The sequence below is a fragment of the Octodon degus genome, unplaced genomic scaffold, assembly GCF_000260255.1.
Source record: "Octodon degus isolate 3935 unplaced genomic scaffold, OctDeg1.0 scaffold00098, whole genome shotgun sequence".
NCBI classification, from domain to species: domain Eukaryota; kingdom Metazoa; phylum Chordata; class Mammalia; order Rodentia; family Octodontidae; genus Octodon; species Octodon degus.
The window spans coordinates 1537247-1561259 of record NW_004524674.1 but is presented as its reverse complement, the minus strand read 5'-3'; the positions used below and the strand labels follow the sequence as shown (position 1 = coordinate 1561259).

Sequence of the window (24013 nt, the reverse complement as noted above, 5' to 3'; positions counted from 1 at the left end):
GCCAGCCAGCCCCGCCCCCTGGTGGGCTGAGCTGGCCACACACACAATAAATAAATAAATAAATAAATAAATAAATAAAATAATTCCAAATTTCTACTTAAAAAAAAAAAAAAGAACTAAATGTACACCTACCTCATGACCCAGTTAATTTCACTTTTAGGTTACTTATCCAAAAGAAATGGAAATGTGTTCATAAAAAGATCTATAGAAGCCAAATGTGGTGGTATAATCTGATAACAACAGCTGCTCGTAAGGCAGAGACAGGAAAATCACAAGCTTGATGGCAGCCTAGGCAACTTAGGCAGAGCCTGTCTCAAATAAAAAATACAAAGGGCTGGAGATGCATCCGAGTGATAGAGCGTTTACCCAGCATGCATAACGCCTAGGTTCAATCTCACATGCACACACAACAAAAGATCTGTACAAGAATGTTCATAGTAGCTTCCTACATACAATAACTCCCCCCCAAAAAACAATAACCCCAAACTGGAAACAGCCAGTTGTCCCACAATTAAAGAATGCATGAACAAACTGGTACATACTATGGAACTACTAAAAAGGACTAAAAAGAAAGAAACTGATAATTCAATATATTGAAATGAATCTCAAAATCTTTCTAATTAGTAAAAGAAACCTCTTGCAAGAAGTTGTATTACATGTTCTCATTTATATGAAGTTCTAGAAACTAATTCATGATGAAGAAAACAAAATAATGGTGTTTTCCAAAGGCTAGGAGTAGGGACTATTTAGGAGCAATCATACGAGAACTTTCTAGGGTAACATAAACGATCTGTATCTTCACAGAGGTATGAGTTATGTGTGCATGTATTTATCAAAACTCAGTAAATATGACAAGATATACCATTTCAATGTACTCATTTTTTTTTTGGGGGGGGGGTGTGGAACCAGGGACTGAACTCAGGCCCTTGCACTTGCCGAGCAAGCACTTATTCTACTGAGCCATCTCCCCAGCCCTTCAATGTACTCATTTTTAATGTAAAATCTGTATCAAAAGAAAAAAAGATGAAGAAGTCAAAGATCTTTTCAAGGAAAATTATAGTACTCTTAAAAAAGAGATCATAGAGGATTTCAGAAAATGGAAAGATATCCCATGCTCCTGGATAGGAAGAACCAACATTGTGAAGATGGCCATACTCTCAAAATTGCTGTACAGATTTAATGCAATCCCTATCAGACTACCACCGACATATCTCATAGACATAGAGAAATCATTCCTAAAATTTATCTGGAACCAGAAAAGACCTAGAATAGCAAAGGCAATTCTGGGCAATAAAGACAAGGCAGGTGGCATTACCATTCCTGACTTGAAATTATACTACAAGGCTACTGTGATAAAATCAGCATGGTACTGGCATCAAAATAGACCTGAGGATCAATGGAATAGATTAGAAGACACTGAAGCCCCTACGAACACTCTCAGCCACCTTATCTTTGACAAAGGGGCCAAACATATTCACTGGAAGAAAGATAGCCTCTTTAACAAATGGTGCTGGAAAAACTGGCTCTCTACATGCCGAAAACTCAAACTTGACCCAAGTCTATCACCATGCACTAAACTCAAGTCAAAATGGATTAAAGATCTAAACATTAAAGCAGAGACACTAAATCTCCTGGAAGAGAAAGTAGGAGGAACTCTTGAAGACACAGGGGTAGGCAAAGAGTTCATGGACAGAAATCAAATCGCATGGGAAACAGTTGAAAGACTTAACAACTGGGATCTGCTCTTACTGAGAAGTTTTTTCACGTCAAAAGAAAAAAAGATGGGCTGGGGAGATAGCTCAGTAGAATAAGCACCTGCCTGACAAGCATAGGGTCCTGAGTTCAATCCTCAGTGCCACAAAAAAAAAAAAAAAGGTAAGCAAAGAAGAAAAACATACAGTATACAGAAGTAGGACACTTATATCACATCTAAAATTGACTATGACTTGCTAAAATAATGGACCGATGGATGAATCTCTTGGAGGGATGGATCAAATGGGAGACAATGAAACACAGGTAGTAAAACATGGAATATCAGTGTCTGATGTGAAATTCAACTTTGCTGTGTGTTTAAAGATTTTCACAATGCCATGTTAAGAAAAAGACATTCTGGGGACAACTGAGTAAAACTGAATAAAAACCGAGTATTAGAGAATTTTAGGGAATTGTCTGAGGTGTAATAATGGTACTAGGGTTTTTACAAGTATTCTTAAATATCTAAAAGTAACGTGTTATGAGATCTGCTACTTACTTTGGTATTGTGACATGGTTCACCAAGAATTTTAGAGATGGCTGGGAAGATAAGAAAATAGGACAAATTGCTAACAACTGCTGAACTTCTTTGCTTTTTTTTTTTAAAGACAGGGTCTCATTTTGTAGCCCAGGCTGACCTTAAACTTTTTATGTAGCCCAAGCTGGCCTCAAACTCATAGGAATCCACCTGCTTCAGCTTCCCAAGTGCTGGGATACAGGTGTGCGCCACCACGGCCAGCTACGTAACTGCTGAATTTACAAGGTGATATCAAAAGTGTTCAGTGTCTTCTTTCATTTTTTCTTTGTGTTTGAAATATTTCATAATAAACATCTGAAGAAAAGCAAAACCACCTGGGTCTGAAGTTTCCTGGGGTCCCTAGTCCCATCTTCTTGGGTACAGGATGTCAGGTGAACGCAGGTGGAAGCTGGCTGGCTCGGACCCATCATGTCAGGTAGTGTAGAATAGCAGTGAAGACCTTGTCATCAGGGAAGCAGTCAATGACACCATTTCTAAAATGAAAGTTGCATTCACATCAACAGGCTCCAAACTGGATAGCAGATAAAAAACACAGTATCATGCTCATATAATACTACTCTAGAAGTAACCCATAGCAACTGCATGGTAAAAGCGATCACTTAGAGACAGGTATGAGTTTCTTCCAGTTATAAAACACGATCACACCTTTGAATTTTTTATTTTTATTTTTTTGCCTGCTCAGCCCACCCTGGTGTTGGGGCTGACGCTGCATGCAGAGCCAAGGATCCTACCGTGGTCCTGTGCCTGCCTAATCTTGCCTAAGCAGGCATTTTAGACCACTGTGCTATCTCGCCAGCCCCAAAATTCTCATTTTCAAAAAACTGGGTGAGACACTGTTACAAAAACAATCTCTTGGGTCCTTTTATTCCAAATTTCAACCCTCCAGAGTCTCCAGGAGGACATCATTGCTACAACAGATCTCTGCTATTACAAACTAACACTTTCAATAACAGGGCAGTTACATGGAGAGGCATCCTTCATTTATAAATACTAGCGCCTATCAAAAAAAGCAGTATGCTTCACTCCGTCAAGTGGCCCAAAGGACGGGACTCTGTGACTCTAAATAAACCCAAGTAATCAGAACACTTAGACTTAAACCAGGATCTGCCATTAACTAGCTGAGAAGCCTTGAATATTCTCTTACACTACAGAGATATTCCAAATGAGAACACAGATATTAAAAGCATTTAGTAAACTGAAAGGAACTCTGCCATTAGCATTACTGCTCCTTTCCTGAAGGCTTCATACACTTCAGTAACCCTGCCAGTTAGGTGCTCATCACAGTGTTATCTGTTATTTACCTATTTCACAGGAATACGTGTCATCCTGCCAGTGAGACGAGGTTCCTTGAGATTTAAGGGCCTTCCTTGCTCTTCAGTTTCCCACAACACAGTACTCTGAGCATGGTAGACCATTTAACTCAACAGCCATAGTGTTCAGCTGATTTTCTGAGAACAGACTAGTTTTAAATACACTGGAGAATTTGTTCTCTCAGAGACTCCTATAGTAAATCAATTGGGAAATTCAAGGTTAAAAAAAAAAAATCCCTAAAATGAGCCTTTGAATAAATCCAAGGTTTGCAGACTGGATTGCTTGAAGACAGATTTATCTGTCTTAAAGACAGCTGGTCCAATACTACAGAGACGAGATTCAAATGGCAGATGGGAGGAGCCATGTGAATGAGCCAATCCCAGTTGGCTTGACCTCACCACAAGTCAAAAGTGAAGCTGCAGAAAGGTTGAGGTTGTAGAGGCCAGAGCACCTGCAACTTTTATGTAGCCAGTACTTTTCCCTGGATGCTTCTATATGACAAAGGCCCAAATGCCCATTATCCGATGGAAAAAACTACATGATCCCCAGAGTTCTTGGATACCTTGAGTGATCACACACACACACACACACACAGAGAGAGAGAGAGAGAGAGAGAGAGAGAGAGAGAGAGAGAGAGAGACAGACTGACTAGGGACATCTACCCCTAACTATTCCCCCCATTCAAAGTCCTGGGATCCCTCTCTCCTCACAATTAGCCACTTTCCCCACTGTTCCAGGAAACCTCCTAGCTTGTCACCCTATATATACTGAGACATTTTCGCAAAGTACCCTCCCCCCATCCTGACATCTCTACAACTTGTGCTTTTAATAACAATGCAGGACAAACCTACCCCCAACCTGTTCCCTCCCACAGCTCCCAGGACATCCCCAACCTGTTCCCTACAGTACTACTAGAACACCCCCCTTGGTGTGTCTTCCCCCACACAACTGTCTCTCAAATCACTGCCCCTTGCTCTGATTCCTGACACTTCTCTGACCTGTCTCCTCCCACTCTGCTGAGCATGGTCTCTAAAATGACTGGGGCCTATTTCCTCCCTTGAAACTGGGGGCACCGCCACAGCCATTCTTATCCCAGACACTCGGGAAACATTCTCATGGGCTGTTTCTTCCCCCATGGACCTTGCACAGCTCCAGAACCTGGCACCATGCCCACAGGTGTAAGATACCCCTACAGCCTGGCCCCTTCCTGCTACTCCCAGGATACCTCCATCTCCAGTCTGGTCCCCTGAAGGTTCCCCTCCCTCCGTGGACTGACTGCTTACTGCTGTCAGGCCTGAGATACCCACATCTGCTTCTTCTCCTGAGGAGCCAGTCACCCACACTGCAGCAGGCACACGCCCTGCTAGGGGAACTCCTACGGCTCCACTCCTTCCCAGTGGCACTGACATTCTCGCAGTCTCAGGGAAGGATCCATCATGCCTCCTTCTCCACAGGCCTGAGGTACCTTCAGAGCCTGTCTCCCCCTCCTTGGCAGCAGTAGAAGCCTCAGTGACTTGCCTCCTTCTCCATGTGCCTGAGCCATTCCCAGACGCACTTTCCCCCACCATCTGGGGCCCATGCACCTGAGAAGCTGTGGGCACTCCGAGGGCCACAGGAAGTCTAGCAGCCACAGGCATCCCAGTAGTCTGTCTTCTTCCTAATAAACCCAAGAGACCCTCAGAGAGGGTCTCCTCCACCACAGGTTCAGAGAGTCCCATAGCTGTGGACATTCCTGTAGTCTGCCTGTGCCCTGACAAGGCTGAGATGCATCTAGAACCAGGCCCCTCCCCCACGGGCCCAGGCATCCTGGCAGAAGTGGATACTCCCATCCCTGTACAACTTTTGTCATCTATCTGTCTCTCCCCACTCGAGCCTGAGCCACTTCCTTCCCACAAAGGCCTAAGCATTCTGGAAGCCACACGTCTCCCACCAGTTAGGGATAACCCTCTAGTCACAGGTATTTCTACAGGGTGTCTCCTTTCTGGTAAGCCTGAGAAATCTCTGGAGCCTGTCTCTACTACTAGAGGACCAGGTGCCTCAGGAGCCACTGGGACCCTGACAGCCTGTCTCCTTCCCTGGGAACCAGTATCCCCTTCTACAGACCACGGCTCCTCAGGAGCCATTGCTGCCCTTGAATCTACAGGCATCTTGACAGTATGAGCTCTCTCCCACAGATTTAAAACATCTCTAGAGCTGCTTTCCTGACACTCAGGGCCAGACACCCACACAGGGTCAGGCACCCTGGCAGGCATCCTTCCAGATCTGAGTGTACCCAGAGCTGTGGATACTCCTACTGGGGAATATTTGTGCCTGGCCATACCTGCTGCCTTGGACATCCCCACTGTCTCAGACATTCCAAGAGCCTGTCTTCTCCCACACAGACATGACATGGCCTGATAGCCTGCCTCTTCATCAGTAGGCCCAGCTGTCCCTAAAGCTCCAGGCACCACATCCTCTGGCCCCATGGCCTGCCTCATTTCCGGTAGGCTCAGGACATCCCCACTATATGTTTCTTCCACTATCTCAGCTGGAGGAGTTCCCAGAATCTGTGGCCTCTCCCATAGGTCTGGGACAACACTATAGTTGGTGTTTTCACTCCTGACTTCCGGTACTACCACAGCCTGGGACACTCCTGGCAGCTGTCCTGTTCCCCACAGCCCTGGGACGCTCACACAGTCTGTCTCCTTCCCCAAAGTCCTAGGTACCCTCACAGGCTGTTCTATACCCCACAGGCCCTGTGGTACCTGCTGAGAACCTGCCTCCTGCTCCCCAGGACCAGACGGTTCTACTGTCTGTGCAGCTTCCCATGATGCTTGGTCATCACCAGAGCCTGATTCTAGCCACATAGCCTGCTCCTTTCCCCTGAATCCCAATTCATCCCCACATCTAGTTTCCTCTTTCATAGTAACACAAGGCACCCCGACAGGCTGCTCCGCGCCCCACACTCCAGAGAGACATTCAGAGCTTACATCTTCTACCTCCTGTCTTCTCTGCCACATGCCTGGGACATCCACAGATGTAGTTTCCTCCTCCACAGCTCTTGGTACCACCACAGCACCAAGGTTCCCTGTAGCCTGTCCCCGTCCCCATATGCCTGTGGTATCCCCACAGTCTGCCTCTTGTGCCACAGTGCCAGGAACCTGCACCGACTGTCCTCTCCACCATTTCTCTGATGCAGTCCCACAGCCTATCTTCACCTCCAAAGCCTCAGGCTGCCCTACGATCTGTGGTCTTTCCCAAGAACTCGGGGTAGGTGCGCAGCCTACCTCTTCCACAGCTCCAAGAGCAACCACAGGGGGAACCTTCTCAGCCTGTCTATACCCACAGGACCCTGAGGCTCTCTCACAACCGGGTCGGACTGCAGTGGCTGCGGAGAGTCCTGAGACCTGGGGGAATATGGTAGCCTGTCCTCTCACCCACGGTCCTGTCACACCACCTGGGCTTGTTTCTATCCAGGAAGCCCGGCCAGGGAGACCTCTTTCAACTGACCCTTCTGCAGGTACAGGATGGAGTTCTACTCTGCTTCCTACCCCATATCCTGAAGCTGCCCTCATAGCCTGTACCTTCAACCACAGTTCCAGAATGCTTTCATGCCCCATCGTCCCTGGGCGACCTTTTCTTTCACAGCCCTGGGGACTGCTACGGTCTGCCTCCTCTACCCCAGATCTGGTTACCCACACAGACCCAGCAGGCCCCACCACCTCAGGCTCGCCCACAGTCCCATTAACCCACACAGCCTGGGGATCCCTTGCAGCTTCAATGGAACCTGCAGTCTCAGACGTCCCCAAAGCTTCGTTCTCTGCAGCCGCATCAGCAGGTTCCGCGGCCTGCCTCTTCCCCCACGATCGCTGACAGCCCTGCAGCCTTTCTGCACTCTTACAGCGTGTCTTCCATATCGAAGACTTTGCCCGGCGCTTTGCTCCACTGCCTCGGGATGTCCCTGTACCCCATCTCCTTTCCCACAGCCACCCGGATCTTCTGAGCCCTACACAGCGTCCCGGCATCTTTGCCAGTAGCTCGCCCTGGCGCCGCCTGTGTAAGGCCCCGGGGCCAGATGTCCCGCTCATAGCTCCAGGGCAATTCCCTTTGGCAAAGAAGCCCCGGGGCATTTTCTGTTTTAGTATCGGGAACCCTGGACTGCTCCACACGCACACTCACACACTCGGCTCTGGCCCTCGCAGCCTTTCTCTCCTTCCCAGCCTCCCAATCCCCCCCCCGCCCAGCCTCGGGCGCCCGCCCCCAAGTCTTAGACCCCCCTGAAACTAGACAGGAGAAAAGGTAATTGAGGGAACGGAGGCGCACGGTCTGCCTGATTCAAGGTCTCCTCTCCCCCAGGTTCATGACGTCTAATTCCGCTTCCAGGAATCCCCCACCCCCACCCGGACCCAAGCCCACCTGGCCTGGGGTGAGGCACGGCTACCGGGAGGCGGGCAGGGGGGGTAGAGTAGGCCTCGCTTCCGGCCACTCGCCCAGTCGTCATAGCAACAGGCGCAATGTGGGCTGGGAGCCGCTGAGCCTCCCGAGCCACGTAAGATTCTGGGTGTCGCATAGCAGCAAGTTTTGCAGCCAGTGTCCATGGGCCCGAAACCAGAACCAAATTAAGGCTTAGAAGTTTGGTTTGGAGAGGAAAACAAACACTGAAAGAGCTTAAAAACAGGAAGATAATGTGGATGAATTATGGCCTGCATAGGCTTCCGTAGCACCACCTAGGCGCTCTAGGGAAAGATACGCCCGGCCGTCGTCACCCGGAAACGGCTTCTTCCCACCCTACGTGGACCCGCCCTCTAGCGGCGGGACCTAAAGGGCTCTTCTAGCCCCAAGTTGTGTGCCGTCCCTATGGCTGCCTGCGAGGAGGTGAGCGTGTCCGGCTTTGAGGAATTTAACCGGGCTGTGGAGCAGCACCGGGGCAAGACCATTTTCGCCTACTTTAGCGGTTCTAAGGATGCTGAAGGAAAAAGCTGGTGCCCTGACTGCGTGCAAGGTAAGGCCTGGACTCGGGGGTTACTATCCAGAGCTGGAAGGAGGCGCCTACGGCCGGAACGCTGGGTGAAGCAGCAGAGCCGGGGGAGCTTGGTCGGGGAGAGCCACGGAGTATTGGGGCTCTCAACTTCCCGTTAAGTCCCTCCTCGCCCTGCCGCGCGCGGGTGCTGCACCTCTACCATCCGATTCAGACCATTTTGTAATGTTTCTTTAAAACTTCACTTCCCCAAAGCCGTTTCTTACAGGATGCGTTGGTCTCCTTTTAGTCAACAAATATTTACGCTATCCATTGTTCTGGGAGTGTGACACGGGGACAATCAGATTTTGGACTTGGCGTTTGCTCTTAAAAAGAGACTCGGAGACCCAAAGAGAGCACCCCGACTTCTGTAACTTCTGAGCTAACTCAAAGTCTAACTTGGAGGCTAAAGTCTGAGTACTTAGCAAGTCTTGGGGGAGAAAGGAGACTGTAGAATTGATGTGTAATTGTATTAATTTTTAAACAGCTGAACCAGTCGTTCGAGCGGGGCTGAAGCACGTTAGTGAAGGATGTGTGTTCATCTACTGCCAAGTAGGAGAAAAATCGTAGTAAGTGACAAAAGTGTGCTGCTTCACAGACATGACTAGACTCTTGCAAACAGGTGGGAAAGGCTTTACAGATTTACTCAGGTTCTGTGTTCTAAGGTAATGCCTGATAAACAATAAAACCTCTTAAATTGAAATTTACAAAGTGAATGTTCAGCTACTTGAAGGTAATTCCAAAAAATTTGTCCTAGTGTAAGCTGAAAACTTAACTGGTTTACCTTTTATGTTAGTCATAGTTTAATTAAAAACTCTACAGAGGGTAACAAATTATAATTTTTACGATTTTTTAAATGTTTACAAAATACGAAAATGCAATAGTAAGCAAAACTGTAATAAATCAAGAATTTCCTTGATCACTTTTTCTTTTTGGCATAGTTGGAAAGATCCAAATAATGATTTCAGAAAAAAACTGAAAATAACTGCAGTGCCTACACTACTGAAATATGGAACAGTAAGTATCTTTATGTTGGGGCTATAATTTTCTCTGAATCCTTTTAATTTGTTCTAGTCATATTTGAAAGGTATGAAGTTTCACCTTACTTTTCAAAAACATGTATCTTGGCTGTCCTGCCCTGAACAATCCCAGTAAACTATTAATAATACAAATAAATCATAGGTTTTTTTTCATGCCTGTAAGCCACTTTAACAATTCTGCAGCCACAAACTTCTTAACTTCTTAAAGCACTTGCATGGATTGTTTCCTACTTAAACCATTATTTAAGTTGAAAAGGCATCTCCTGCCCTTAGAATACTAAAGAGCTGAAGGAAAAGAGATGACACTGGGCTTGTTGTCTCCTGTTTCAGCTTCCTGCTGTTTTCAGCCAAGTATTTTAATGATTCATCCTGGAGCAAATAACTATTTCATAAACTTGTTATAACCAGTTGATAGTTTCTAAATGGCAAAATTTCTAAGATTAGTGTCATCACAATAGAACTCACTTCATTCATTCATTCATTCTAACATTTCATAACAGTGGTTAAGACCTGACTGTTCTTTCCTTACAGCCTCAAAAACTGGTAGAATCTGAGTGTCTTCAAGACAACCTTGTGGAAATGTTGTTCTCTGAAGATTAAGATTTGATGGTGACATTGTGTCTTGATTTCATGGTTTGCTCTAGTATAAAAGAAATTGTGTACTTGCTTTGAATTCTTGTTGTCAATAAATGGTGTTAAATCAGTATGTCTAAGCAATAAAGAATGCTATTCTAAATATGAATCTTCATCTGGCTTGTAACATATGGTATCCCAAAGATATGACTGAATTAAGTTTTGAAGGATAGCAGTAATAGTTCAAAGGGATAAACTGGAGGTGACAACTAAAAGCTCACAATAGTGCCTTGATAACTCTTCCAAATCTGAGGCAATAGGGATCTTTTCCCTTAAATTCCATAAATTTTCAAAGCAATTAATATTCCTAAAACCTCTTACCTTTAGAATGTAGAACTGCACTGAAATACTAAGGGAAAAATACAGCATACCTAATGAAGTCTGCTTAGATCATGCAGATTTTACAGCTGTCTGAATGTGCTTCATTTGCAATAAGGCAGAAGAGGAAAGGGGGCTGAATACTAGAAAACCTAGTTGGGGGGAAGAACTTCATCTTGTGAGTCGGACACATTGATTCTACCACTTACTAGATGTATAACCACAAATAAAGTTACTGAAGCTGTCTAGTGCTCAGTTTCCTTCTTTACAAAGAAAGGTAATTCTGTGGGGGAAAAAAAATGAGAATGCATGGAAACAATGTAGCATCTGGATTTTGGTACTGGCCAAGTGAATGTTTACCTTCCCTAATAAGCAGAAGCGTTTGAGGTGCCTTATCTTTGTTTTAATTTAAGCTCAAAAGCAATTAGCAGTTTATCACCAGTCTTCTCTCTCCATCTCGAGGTCAGTGACAGGGCCAGGGAGATAGCTCATTGGTATAAGCACCTGCCTGGCAAGCACAAGGTACTGAGTTTGATCCCTAGTACCACAAAAAACAAACAGAACAAAACTAGCTCAGTGACATACCAATGATCCTTTCTTAAAGCTATCTTACAAAGCAAGGGTAACACAGGTATGTCCTTTTCTGCAGACTATCAAAATGTTTATATCCTGTAGTCCCTGCTCTGACATAAGAGATCCTTGACTCCAGTACTCTTATTCTGTAGGTAAGACACATGGACTTCTGATGTGAGAGACAGTAAGTTCCAAGAGATAGACTTGCCCAAGGCACTAGTTGTATGTCAGAAACAAGTAATAAGTTTAGAGTTTCGTAAACTTAGTGGTCCTCTCTTCTGCCATGCCCAGTATCTCCTTGAACAGGTCCAGAGCACCTAACAAGTCCATTCTTTCCAATTAATTCTTAAATGCTAATAAAAACTTACAAATTCACAGGGTAATCAAAGTAGAATAATTCTGGTTTAACAAGTCTAACAATAAAAAAGTTGGCTTGAAAGTACATTAAAGGTTCCAGGTGCTACCACAGTAAAGGTAGACAGGAAGAAGAGTCATTTCATTGGACAATGAAATACATTATATACATGTCTTAAGACCCTGAGCTGTTTTCCAGCTGTTCATTTTCCTGATGTGTTATTTTGCTGTTGCTGTTCTGCCAGGGCTTGCTGAAGACGCATCCGCTTCCGAGAATAGTGCTGCCAGTGTAGAATCTGCTGTTCATCAATGAATTTCGCACACTGAGCATTCACCAGCTCCTTTCGGAAGTGTTCATATTGGAGCAGTTCTAACATATGTAAACACTGAGGGTACCTGGGTTTAAGTTTATAAGTTAATGACCAACATAATTTAAGTCAATAATGCCAAGTTCAAATTTGGTTACTCACTTAAAATTATCTTGTAGTCTACAAATTCTGTTAACATTAATTCAGTACCTTGAGCATAATTTCTCCCCTTGCTTATGCAAAAAAGCTAGTCACCAAGTTATTAAACAAAATTTTCAAAATGGTAAGATTTAAGTTCAAAAAGAAAAACTTGTTCAAGACTATATAACACAGTAACTATTAAGAAGCAGAGGTCAAAATTTGGAGACAGGGCCAGTGAGATAGCTCAGCAGTCTAAAGTGCCTGCTTAGGGCACTTTAGAAAGCACAGGGACTGAGGTTTTAATCTCTGGCACCACATGCTGCGCCAGCCCTGCCCCCAGGGTGGGCTGAGACAGTCACAAAAGGAAAAAAAAATTGGAGATAAATCATTCCATTGTATTCTGATAGCTTCTAAGACAAGAAGCATGAACACTTTATAATGTGCATAACTGATAGCTATTGGCTTTCCAATCATGAGTGATAAAAAGACAAATTTTACTTAAAAGTGAATCAACTTCAAAAAGAACTAAATACTGTGCTCTAGTTTTGCACAGGAACCCTGGCAAGTACAAGGTCCCAAGTTTGATCCCAGTACCGCAAAAAAAAAAAAAAAAAAGAAAAAGAAGTCTACAGCCACACCACCCCGAACACTCCCAACCTCATCTCAAATTACTTTGTGTATACTTGAAAATTGAACAAATATGCATACTTTAAGTTAATGTGGGACTAACAACAATTTGGGAGGCCAAACTGTTGACTCTCAGAAAAGATTTATAGACAAAGAAAGGGCGAAGGCTGGAATGAACCCCTTGACACTGGAATGGAACTGAAAATGGCAATATATACTCATGGGTTTTTAATATGCATAGAAGACATGATGTGTTGTGTGTACATGTATAGACATACACAAACACAGTTCCCAGTTTATAAGCTGAAAAGGCCAAGAAGCAATGATACTGGAGTTCCAATGACCACACTTACTTTTCAGTCATGGTTTTCAAATAACATTTTACAGGGTATTATGGAGAAATGGCTAATTCCAGGACTAGGGTCAGGAAAGCACAAAACAAACTTGAAATGTTATACAGTACTAAACAATAGAAGTGATATGTCAAAAGTACTCAGGAGCCACTTCGAAGGTGCTCCCACACTAGAATATTAAGCAAGCAAAAAACATTATAATCTACAGAATAAAAATACAAAAGTTCATACTGATGTTTTTAGTAACAAGGGAATGTTTTTCCTTACAATAATATCTCAACTAATAAATGTAAAATGAGAGAATTAGAAAATCCCACAATAAAATTTTTTCAAGCAAGTACGCTAAAATTAGTGGGCAAAAAAGTTTATGTAATATTTACATAGTCTCAAAGTATTTTCCCATGAGACACTTAAACAAAAGGAAACCTAAAAGGCATCATACTGAACAAGTGATCAAAATTAATGTCACCAATAATAAAACAAATAGGTTTTATGTTACTCCTGATAATACACACAAAAAAATAAACCATTTCTATATTTTGGTCATCGGATTAAAAGAACGAGGAACACAGATTAAAGACTAAGAAACGTAACAAGCTGGGCATGGTGTCACATGCTTGTAATTCCAGCATTTAGAAGGCTTAAACAAGATTACTATGAGTTCAAGGCCAGCCTTGAATTGCACAGGAAAATCCTAACACACACACACAAACACAAGACATAAAAAAATGTAGCATATGAGCCTTGGCTCATTTGATTATTATATACAGGAGACCAGCAGAACTGGTAAAATCTGAATGGGATACGTAGGATATCTCATAAGATTAATGTTAATGCTGTGATTTTGATCAATGTACCGTGGCTATATATGATGCTGGCATTTACAATATATGGGTGAAGAACACAATAAATTCTCTTTATTCTCCTTTTTATTTTTTTTAAACTATTATTTTTTTAAGTCTTTTTTTTTTAAACATTTATTTATTTGTGTGTGTGTGGCGCCAGCTCAGCCCACCTGGGGGCAGGGCTGGCTGGCATGTGGTGCTGGGGGATTGAACTGTGGTCCCTGTGCTTTGCCAAGCTTGTTCCAAGTAGGTGCTTTAGACCACTGAGCCATCTCACCAGCCCTCGCCTAGCTTTTTTTTTTTTTGGCGGAACCGGGGATTGAACTCAGATCCTTGCGTTTGTCAGTCAAGCGCTTATTCTACTGAGCCATCTCCCCCGCCCCTCTCCTAGCTTTTTATAAATGCAGTTATTTCAAATTGAAAAGTAAGGGCCTGGGAGATAGTTCAGCAGCATAGGAACCTGCATGGCTCCTAAGAGTTCAATGCCTGGTACCAAAACAGAAAAGTAAAATTTAAGTAACTTCAAATACATCAAAATTAAATCACATAAGGCAAAATTAAATCAAATAAGGAACACACAAAGCCAAAACTGTGTAAGTGATACGAAAGTGAGGTTTGAGAAATAGTCTGTATATTTGAGCGATCTTTCTTAAACTTTAATGTGCAGTGCATATAACTCAGTTCTTAAAATGCAGACTCTCATCTTAGTAGGTCTAATGTGAGTTCTAACAAGTTCCCAAACAATACCAATACTGCAGGTCTGAAGACATTAAACAGAGAACCATGTTGAGGCTGGTACTATGCTGTTCTAAGGTTTGCTATTTATACTCTGGCCTGAAATTGTTGGTAGCCTAACCTAGAATGCTCCATTTCCATTGCCCTGACTAAATCCTTTTCATGACAGCAACAGTACTTAAAAAAATCTGGATCCAAGTACCAGCTGGGTAGCCTTGAAAAGGATACTTAACCTAAGTTCAGCTTCTTCATCTGTAAAAAAAAAAAAATTAAAACCAACAGAATGGTCTCAAGTTGCATTTGTCAATAATGGATTTAAACAGGCAGTGATCTTTTATCATATCAAACTTGAAAACAATACTCAGAATGCATTAGATGACTGAATTAGGAACTACAAGTAAGTCTCTGAAAGGCTACAATATTCTCTGATATGTTTCAAGTTAACAAGATGAAAGAAGTACAAAAACAACACTTTCTATTTATTTTTTTTTTAGAGAAACAAGATATAAATCATATCTTGTCACATGATGACACAGATGAAAATACAGGATTTTAGTTGGCACAAAGATCCCAGTAAGCCAACAGTGGGCTCCCCTACCCTCCCTAGCTCAAAAAAAAAGTCCACCTAAACTGATTTATTAGAAATGTTAACATCCACATGAAGAAAAGAAATGCCACTTGGTCCACTATACCACAACCACATCTAAAGGCCATTTATTACTTGGTTGAATGATCTAAGGCACAAGTACCAACTATCCAAAAGAAAGTGCCCGAACTCATAGGAGAAGTCTGGATGGCTAAAGCAAATTAAGAAGAGAGCTGTTATCACTCAATTACTAGTTTTCAACTGGAAGATAATGTCTACAAGAAGCTGGTGCCCTCAGCTCCAGCCAGTGAATGATTTGGGAAATGAAGCTCTAGGCTTATCAGCTGTTCCCAATTTTTAAAATGTAGCTGAAAATCAGAATTGTTATATTAGCCTTATGTCTTTAAATGTTGGTAATTATTTAAAAAACTTAAAACTTTGTTGAAACTGGATGACATACCCAACGGATTAATCCAAAGTGTGTGTGTGTGTTTGTTTGTGTTGTGTTAGAGGATTAAACACAGGGCCTTTACACTGGGCTACATCCCCAGAACTTTTTAATTTTGAGATAAGATCTAAGTCAAGGCTGACTCAAACTCGTGATCTTCCTACCTCAGTTCCCAGAGTGCTGGGATTACACACGTCTCCACATCCAGCTCTTTGAATTTAAGTGTCTATATAGCTGTTGTCTCCAACAGAGCATAGGCTGGTTCTGGAGGAATCCAAAAATGAAAACAGCAACAGGTGAAAACTACAAGAAGGTATACTTTAGCACGGTGTAAGAAAGAACTTCCTAATGTCTAACAGTGCAGTCAGCTGTCCTTGATGGAGTAGAAGGCTCACTGGAAACCTCCAGCTACAGTGTGGAGGACCACTTCTCAGCAACTCTGGGTGACAGAGACTCTTATGGTGGCTAAGGTTAGCCACATTTGAGTTCAAATCTTTAAATACAAATTATCATCATTTTTTTTTTTTCATTTTATGTATTTGGTACAGGGTCTCACCATGCAGCTCAGACTCATAGTGATCCTGTTTTCAGCCTCACCAGCAATGGGATTACAGATGTGAGCCACCATGCCTGGACTCGGTCACCAGCTCAGCACGCCCCAGGGGCTGGGCCGGTGCGGCATGCAGACCAGGGATCATAATCTCATTTTTTTAAAGTTGCTTTCTTGTTGTATGAAAGGAGAGAAGGTTAAAAAAAAACCTGCCTTGTATTATTAAATCAAGAGTAGCATAAAGAGCTTGTCAGGGTGCAAAAAGTTCTACAGGCAACATATGGATGGATGTATGCTTCATCAGCTCAGAAAAGTGACTTGGACACAGAATAATCCACGTGAATTTAATGGTTTTGGGTTTTGTTTTTTTTTTTTTTTTAACTATTAACCTGGAATCTGATTGTGGATATAATGCTTCCTGACATTTAGTAAGTCTTAAAAGTACCTGTTGAACAACCTGAACAGTACGTATATGCCTCTGTGTGTATAATATATATCATATATGTAAAACATATATACTCTACATATATTTATATATTTTAAGTCAGTGCATGGATGTGAACCACATGGCACCTTGTGTGGCACATAGGAGGTCCTAAAGAACAGAGTGTGTCAGCCAGGTGACATATACAGTAATCCTAGCATTTAGAAGACTAAAGCAGGAAGACTGCTTTAAATACAAGACTAGCTTGTGCTACATAGTGAGTTCAAGGCCAGCCTGGAATACATAGCAAGATCTTGAATCAAAAACAAAAACGAAGGAAAATATCACTAAACTTCAAAGATGACTGCATCCTCCAGAAAATACCTGTTTAAGTACCACTTTCTGAGCATTCTTTAATGGAAAGCCACTGAAAGGATCTAAGTAAAAAAAAATAGTATGTTCTGATTTTTATATTTTTGGGAGACTAACCTGGATTCTCTGTGGAACACTGATTTGCTTTGTTTGGTCGAAAGGGAGCAGGTTATGAATGGGAGCACAAAATATAGTTGGGGGGTCAATGAGTCAATAGTATGACATTTGAGCAGACCATATTCTGAAAAAAGGCAAAACCATCTTTATTCCTCCAAATACTAAAAGAGCCTACTTCCCTCCAACATAAAGATAAAAGTGACTGCTTCAAGTGGTAGAAGGGGAGAGATTCAAAATATTTTTCCAGTGTTAAACTAAGTCTGTTAAGTATCAGTACTTTGGATTACAATAAAGTATACACATATTTAGAATTATAAAAAGTAAACTTACTTTAGATACTTGGCATATTCTGGTTCTTTCCAGTAAAGCAAGTACTTAAGATAATTAACAAAAGCTTTGTCTTTGAAGTAACCTCTTTGGGCAAGAACTGAAAAACATTTAAAGAAGAAAAAACTGTACATCAAACCAATCCTTGTACTACTGACTTGTATCCCTAATATAAAGAATCTATTTAACGTCCCCACTGGCAGCATACAATGAAGTCAAAGCAGAATCCCTGGTTTGCTCAGCTATACCTACAGGCAAGCCTAAGTACAATCCCAGTCCACTGAGAATATATAAAGGTAAGTGCACTTCTTCTGTCAGAAATTAATAACAGCTGTCTACTCAATTAATTGCTCAACAACTTACAGTTAAGGTAATTTGGGTTGGCTAAACACTGAACAAATTCCAACTCCAACTGAAACCGAAGTCGGTTTCCAGCATCATCTAGGAGAGAAGACAGCAAAAAGTATTTAAAATAAAGGGTACTTTTGTAAAAAGGAAACATCAAGGAACCTAACTAATGCTGATACACTCTTCTATGAAAATAAAAGAGTGGTCTTCCTAATCTGAGTATAACACAAGAAACCTTCCTTACAAATATAAGAAAAATAGAACCCCGATTAAAAGGAATGTTAAGAGTATCTTTAATGTTAAAAAGAATTAAAAAAAAAAAAAAAAAAGCAGTCAAATGGACTCAGCACAGCCTCAGCACCCCGACCTCCACTCTGCTCTGCTCCAACCTGCTCCACAAAAATGTACAGCTCTAGAGAAACTGCGCAGTGCGTGATTCCCTGATTGCTGTTTTCCAGAAGTAAGCTGGAAGGGATGGAGACAGCGCCACACTCTGCAAGACAGAGTTCTTAACATTCATGAATAAAGAACTGGCTGCTTTTACAAAGCAACAGAAGGACCCTGATGTTCTTGACAGCATGATGAAGAAGCTAGACCTCAACAGTGACGGGAAGCTAGATTTCCAAGAATTTCTTAACTTTACTGGTGGTTTAGTCATAGCTTGCCATTCCTCCTTCAACCAAAAATGAGCCTGGGCCTGGCCTCACACCGTCCCCTGTCAGACACTGATATCACCCCCTTCTGGCCCACACACCACCAGGTTTTCGACAGTGGCAGAGCAAGAGAAATAGGCAGAAGTAAAAAGGGAAAGGAACTTTATTATCTTGGAGGACACGGAGCGAATTTGGGAAAGATAAATTCTCTGGATTGGGACAAATGGAGGCTGAGGCTTTTACAGCCTTTTGTCAGGGGTGGAGTTTGAAGGGGATGTTTAGATATACCTGAGTAGCTGATTGGGGCTTTCCCTGAGGAGGCGGGAAAGGTGAAAGGAAGTTGCATCCTGGGCTGAGTTGGAGAAGAAAGGAGGAGGTGGTCTTTGGGAAGACAAGCTGTTGTTTTAAGGGCTTCAGTCATATTAGATGGCCACCATAATTCAGCAATTCATACTAGGGCCATAACCTATATCACACACCATCCCCACGTTGCCACTTCTGCTGGTAGTAATAAAACCAGATTAAGAAAAAAAAAAAAAAAAAAAAGAAAAACAAGAGAACAAATGGACTGGTTAACAACAACTCGTGGGCCACCATATAGGTGTGTTAATAATGATCACTGATGTAGGTTGTAATAACTCAAGTCTTCCTCTTTTAATATTTTATAACCACATTTGCTCACAGCGATTAAGTTGGGCAAAAACAATGCTCAGTCTATCAGGAAAAAAGTTCAGAAAAAAAATGAATAGAAGATCGTGTCAGACAGGTGTGGTGGTGCAGATGTGTAATCTCAGCTACTCCGGAGGCTGAATTAGGAGGATCCTAAATTCAAAACCAAGACCAACCTAGGCGGGTTAAAAGACCCTTGTCTCAAAAAGGACCGGGGTGTAGCTCAAAGGTGGAGCGCTTGCCTAGTACTGGGGGTGGGGATGGTGAGGCTCACTAACAGCTGAAAGGCACACAAGCTTAAGTGCGATATTTGAAACATTCAAACTCATACGAGAAACAAAAAAACAATAAAAAGAAACAGTTTAACATCTCAGTAGTGTAGCCTACGCCAGGGAGCCGGTTCGCAGAGTCGCTATCTGAACAGTACACTAGATGAAATGAAGTTCGACCAAACCAAATTTTGCAAAAGGCAAAACTGACTTAGCCCCTCCAGACGCTGAAAGAGACCCTTTCCCTCCCAGTTCCAATTCTAACCCCTCAGCGCGTTAGGCCTGACAGGAGGCCCGGGGGAAGCAGAAGAGGTCTGAGCCGAGGACAGCACCTCCTTCGAAGACCAGAGTGCCTCAGCGCAGTACGCACCTGTCTCCATAGCGACAGCAGCGGCCATCACCAGCAAACACGCTAAATCCCGGCTTGGACCACAGATGAACCACCCCGAGCGGCCGGGGAGATTCCGGAAGCCACGGCCTCCCCTTCCGGTCGCTCGCGAGGCAGTGTGGGTAAGGGGTGGTCATAACCCCGCCCCTAGGCGGTCGGTTCCGCCCATCGCAAACCTCCTAGCCCAGCCCGGGCACGCCTTTGCTGGCTCCCAAACGGCGAGGAGGCGGGTCGCTACCGAGGGAGCATGTGAAGGGCTGGGCTCAGTGTTTTGGAGGGACAGTTTAGCCCCCACAGAACCATGGTGCTTGCACATCATCGTGTCTTAAAACAGTGGCCTACTTTTGTACCCTGAGCCTGCGATGACGTCACAGGCCGCTCTGACGTCATTGTACTCTATGGCGTAACACAGAGCTGGCTTGAGGGTGGAATAGTGAGTTGTGAGGCCTGCGGAGCCCTGTTGCACTCTTTGGCCCACGCACCCTAGAAGAATGGCCTCACCTCGGAAGGGAAAACCCTCGGCTCCACGAGTGGAGACTGCCCACTGCAAAGAGACGTCAACAGTTCGCGTGGAGACCTCGTCCCACCGAGTGGAGACCACCTCTCGGCAGGTGCGAACGTCTTCCCGGCAGGTGGAGACCACCCAGCGCCGCTATGAAGAGCCTCCTCGTTACCCCTTCGGAAAGCGGCCCCCTCATGTCCTTGAGGTGGCCTCCCGGCACGTGGAGACCTCCTCGCAGCGCACAGAAACGTCCTCCCGCCACATCAGGGCCACATCCCTCCTGGTGGAGACATCTCTGCACAGTGTGGAGAGCACGGCCCGGCAGGACAAGCAGGCTTCTCGCCAGAACGTGAAAACGACTCGATGAAATACTCCAGGGCTGTGGCCATTAGCCAGGGTGGAAGTGCTCCTGGCTTCCAGTCAGCCAGCTGCCAAGAAGACCAGTAATCTTTCATTTCGTGGAAACAGCCCATGAATCAATTGAGAAACAGTCTAGCTGCCCTTTCTTGCTCTTATTGACCGTACTACACTTGGACCATCCTACGTTTGACCCAGTGAACTATTTTAATTGGAAGCAGGAACAGTGGATTTTCAGCCCCATGATCCTGTTTAAATTGAGTTGATGAACAAAGAGGTGGAGTCTTGGAACCAGGTGAGTTCTTAATTCTTAGCCCCAAAAGACTTCACCACTTAAGACCTAGGAAGAGGAATCAGATTAAAATTATTACTCCTGGACTGATTATATGGCTGCTGAAAATCTCTGGGGCATAAGTTATTAACTGGTCTTTATGTTACAAAATAATAAAATTGGGGTCTTCCCCCCCTCCCCTGTGTGTGTGGCTCTGGGAGTTGAACCTAAGACCTTTACTTATCTGCATTCCTATCACATTATTATTATTGTTATTATTAATTTTTAGACAAGGTCTTGCTAAGTAACCCAGTCTGGATTCAGACTTTTGATCATCTTGCCTTCAAAAAGTGCTGAGATATGGGCCTGTGTCACCTCACCTGGTTATGTTCTTTTTTTATGTTAAAGTCTTGTATATGGTACTACTACATACACATTTTTTAAAAACATAGGTCAGATTTTTTAAAAAGTAAATCCACCAATAGTCAAAAATAATCTTTTTTTTTTTTTAACATTTTTATTTATTGTGTGTGTGTGTGTGGCCAGCTCAGCCCACCAGGGGGCGTGGCTGGCTGGCATGTGGTGCTGGGGGATTGAACCGCGATCCCTGTGCTTTGCCAAGCTTATTCCAAGTAGGTGCTTTAGACCACTGAGCCATCTCTCCAGCCCTCAAAAATAATCTTACAAAGGAAAATGACAGATCACTGAATACTGAACTGAGGTTTGAAGAGAGCAGAGGAGAGAAATATTTACTGGGTACCCACTCTGTACCAGGCACTATTCGGAGCACTTGAGTTATAAGCAGTGAAAAGCAAAGCGTTCCTGATGGTTTTCTCCCTCTGGTAAAGGGGCAGACAAATGAAAAAGCAGAAGTCTTTTCTACTGTGATTAGCTCTATGCAGGGGAAAAGTGTATATAATAGAATAGAGAATGAGGGGTAAAGAAGCTCTTTGGAGAAAATGGTTGGGGAAGGCCTTGCTGATTAGGTAACATTTGATCTGAGATTTGTGTTGGTGACAGAGAGTCATAGGTCTGGGGGAGTGCATTCCAGGCAGAAAGAATAGCAAGTACAGAAGATGAGTGGGGACGTGGGTTGGGCTATGTTTTAGAAAGACAAGCAATGTGGTTGGAGTTTGGTAATTCAGGGAGAGCATGCTACGGGAGACAGGTGATTAAAAGTAGGTAGGGGAGGGGCTGGAGAGATGGCTCAGTGGTCTAAAGCACCTACTTGAAACAAGCTTGGCAAAGCACAGGGACCGCAGTTCGATCCCTAGCACCACATGCCAGCCAGACCCGCCCCCTGGTGGGCTGAGCTGGCCACACACACACACAATAAATAAATGTAATAAATAAAAATAAATAAATATTAAAAAAAAAAAGTAGGTAGGGGAAAGCTCATAGACTGGTTTACACATGCTGGAAAGGCCAGACACTTGCTTTCTGCTTGATTGATTCACAGGAGGGATGCAAGAGCCTGACAGTTTCTTTTTCTTATCCTTGTTTCAGCAGAGTTTCTTCTTTGTGATGCCACTTATTCATGTTTCAAAGCTGAAATTCAAAGAGATACAGACCAGAGACCTAAAGGAAAATAAAAATCGTCATACGTACTGTTTTACAAATCCCATAGTTTTAAAATGATCCTGTTTCTTAAAGATGCCTAGTCTTCATAATTCCTGATGTGTCTGTACTGCATATGTGTTGCCCATACTCTCTGTTCTCCTGTGCTCCTCACAGTATCCACTCTTGGAAGCTCCAGAAGAGCATGGTGCTGTTTGTACCTGTGACTTTATTATGTACTGCTAAGTACAGTGTGTGTGTAGTAATGAGTGAAGAGCAGTCCTAGTCCTCCACACCAAGCCAAGAAAGCCTTGAATGGCTCAATCTAATAATCCACTGGCTGTATTGTGCTAGATAATTGTTGTGGTCTACCATCTTTTGTAGCCAGCCAGGTTAGTTTGAAAAACTAAATAAAACTTAGTTCAGATCTTTCTGAGAAGTCAGCACTTCTCATTCTCTCTTCTATTTATATAGAAGGTGCAGGCAGCCTACAAAATTGATCATGTATTTTTACTGTCTGTTTTGTTGGAAATATTTGAAATGGAAAAAAAAATTTACCAAAGTACTCTTTCCCCAGACCACACAAGCCATGGGAAAAATCAGGAGTCTAGCAAGCAAGGTATTTGGCTCAAGTCCTTGTCTAAATTTTCTAGAAATCCTGTTCCTCTATTCTTACTGTTGCTCCCATTTAGTGTGATGAATACAAGCATCCAGGCCCTGGGTTCTTATTGTAGTTGAAATAACTTTTACCTCTGCTGCTCCTGTCAATAGCCCAAGCCTTTCCATTCTAAGTCTTCTATGTGGCTGGAATTACATGGCTTCAAGTAAGAACTACTATAGCTTTTTTCTCACATTGGTATTATAGAGTAGAATATCTGAAACATATTTTTGCTGAATAATTTTAAAATTATTTCCTGAATATTAAAAATGTTTCCCCACTGTCCAACAAAACAATCAGTTCTATCCTTTATTCCTGTGTACACGGACTTCTCTATGACTTCTTTCAAAATTATTAATCATTGATTTAAATGATTTATGATGTGCCATACAATGGCTTTCTTTATGTGTCTTGTGTTTTGGGTTCATTGTATTTGTGCTATCTTTGGCTTCATATTTTTAATGAAATTGAGAAGTTTGGGGCTACTTCAATTAGTTTTTCTTCTCTTCCTCCCGTGGATGTCAGTTACGTGGATGACATGGATGTTAGATTACTAGAAGCTACCTCACCTCTCACTGGTGCTCTGTTCTTTTTAAGTCTTGTTTTCTTCAAATAGTTTTTATTGTTTTGTCTTCAAGTTCATTAATCATTTTTCTCTTTGTCTGATTATTATAAATGCCACTGAGTGTGTTCTTAAATCTTATTTATTTATTTATTTTCGGTACCAGGGATTGAACTCAGGACCTTGTGCTTGCCAGGCAGGTGCTTATTCTACTGAACTATCTCTCCAGCCCTCATTCATTGTTTTTATCTCTAGTAGTTCAATTAGGATCTTTACTATACATTGTATACATATATATGTATATAATGAATTTTCTGTGTTATTTTATATCACTCTTTCATGTAGTTTATTAAACATATATAATTTTAATAACCATGCTAACACCTTTGTCTAATTCTATCTGTGTTATCTCTAGAACATTTTCTTTCTTT

At 42.9% G+C, this 24013-nt stretch overlaps 4 protein-coding genes across 4 annotated transcripts in view; 2 read left to right on the top strand and 2 right to left on the bottom strand.

The window, feature by feature from the left end:
- Kiaa0753 (KIAA0753 ortholog) overlaps window positions 1-8059 on the bottom strand; it is a 92274-nt gene extending 84215 nt beyond the window's left edge. Inside the window, exons 1-2 of the mRNA XM_004638504.2 lie at window positions 7997-8059; window positions 2605-2763 (exon numbers count right to left, since the gene is read on the bottom strand). Of these exons, the coding sequence (XP_004638561.2) occupies window positions 2605-2700 (96 nt within the window). The 5' untranslated portion in view covers window positions 2701-2763; window positions 7997-8059. The remainder of the gene's footprint in view (window positions 1-2604; window positions 2764-7996) is intronic.
- Window positions 8060-8321: 262 nt separating this feature from the next.
- Txndc17 (thioredoxin domain containing 17) lies at window positions 8322-10833 on the top strand. Its single transcript, XM_004638309.2, has 4 exons — window positions 8322-8582; window positions 9085-9166; window positions 9539-9614; window positions 10169-10833. Exons 1-4 carry the CDS (start codon window positions 8438-8440, stop codon window positions 10235-10237), a joined length of 372 nt encoding a protein of 123 aa, XP_004638366.1. The 5' UTR covers window positions 8322-8437; the 3' UTR covers window positions 10238-10833.
- Window positions 10834-11544: 711 nt separating this feature from the next.
- On the bottom strand, window positions 11545-19781 carry Med31 (mediator complex subunit 31). The gene is made up of 4 exons (XM_004638308.2): window positions 19658-19781; window positions 17712-17789; window positions 17352-17448; window positions 11545-11911 (listed from the first exon to the last, which is right to left on the bottom strand). Exons 1-4 carry the CDS (start codon window positions 19683-19685, stop codon window positions 11719-11721), a joined length of 396 nt encoding a protein of 131 aa, XP_004638365.1. The 5' UTR covers window positions 19686-19781; the 3' UTR covers window positions 11545-11718.
- A 16-nt stretch (window positions 19782-19797) lies between these two features.
- CUNH17orf100 (chromosome unknown C17orf100 homolog) lies at window positions 19798-22361 on the top strand. The gene is made up of 2 exons (XM_023723292.1): window positions 19798-20829; window positions 22312-22361. Exon 1 carries the CDS (start codon window positions 20167-20169, stop codon window positions 20542-20544), a length of 378 nt encoding a protein of 125 aa, XP_023579060.1. The 5' UTR covers window positions 19798-20166; the 3' UTR covers window positions 20545-20829; window positions 22312-22361.
- Window positions 22362-24013: the final 1652 nt, after the last annotated feature.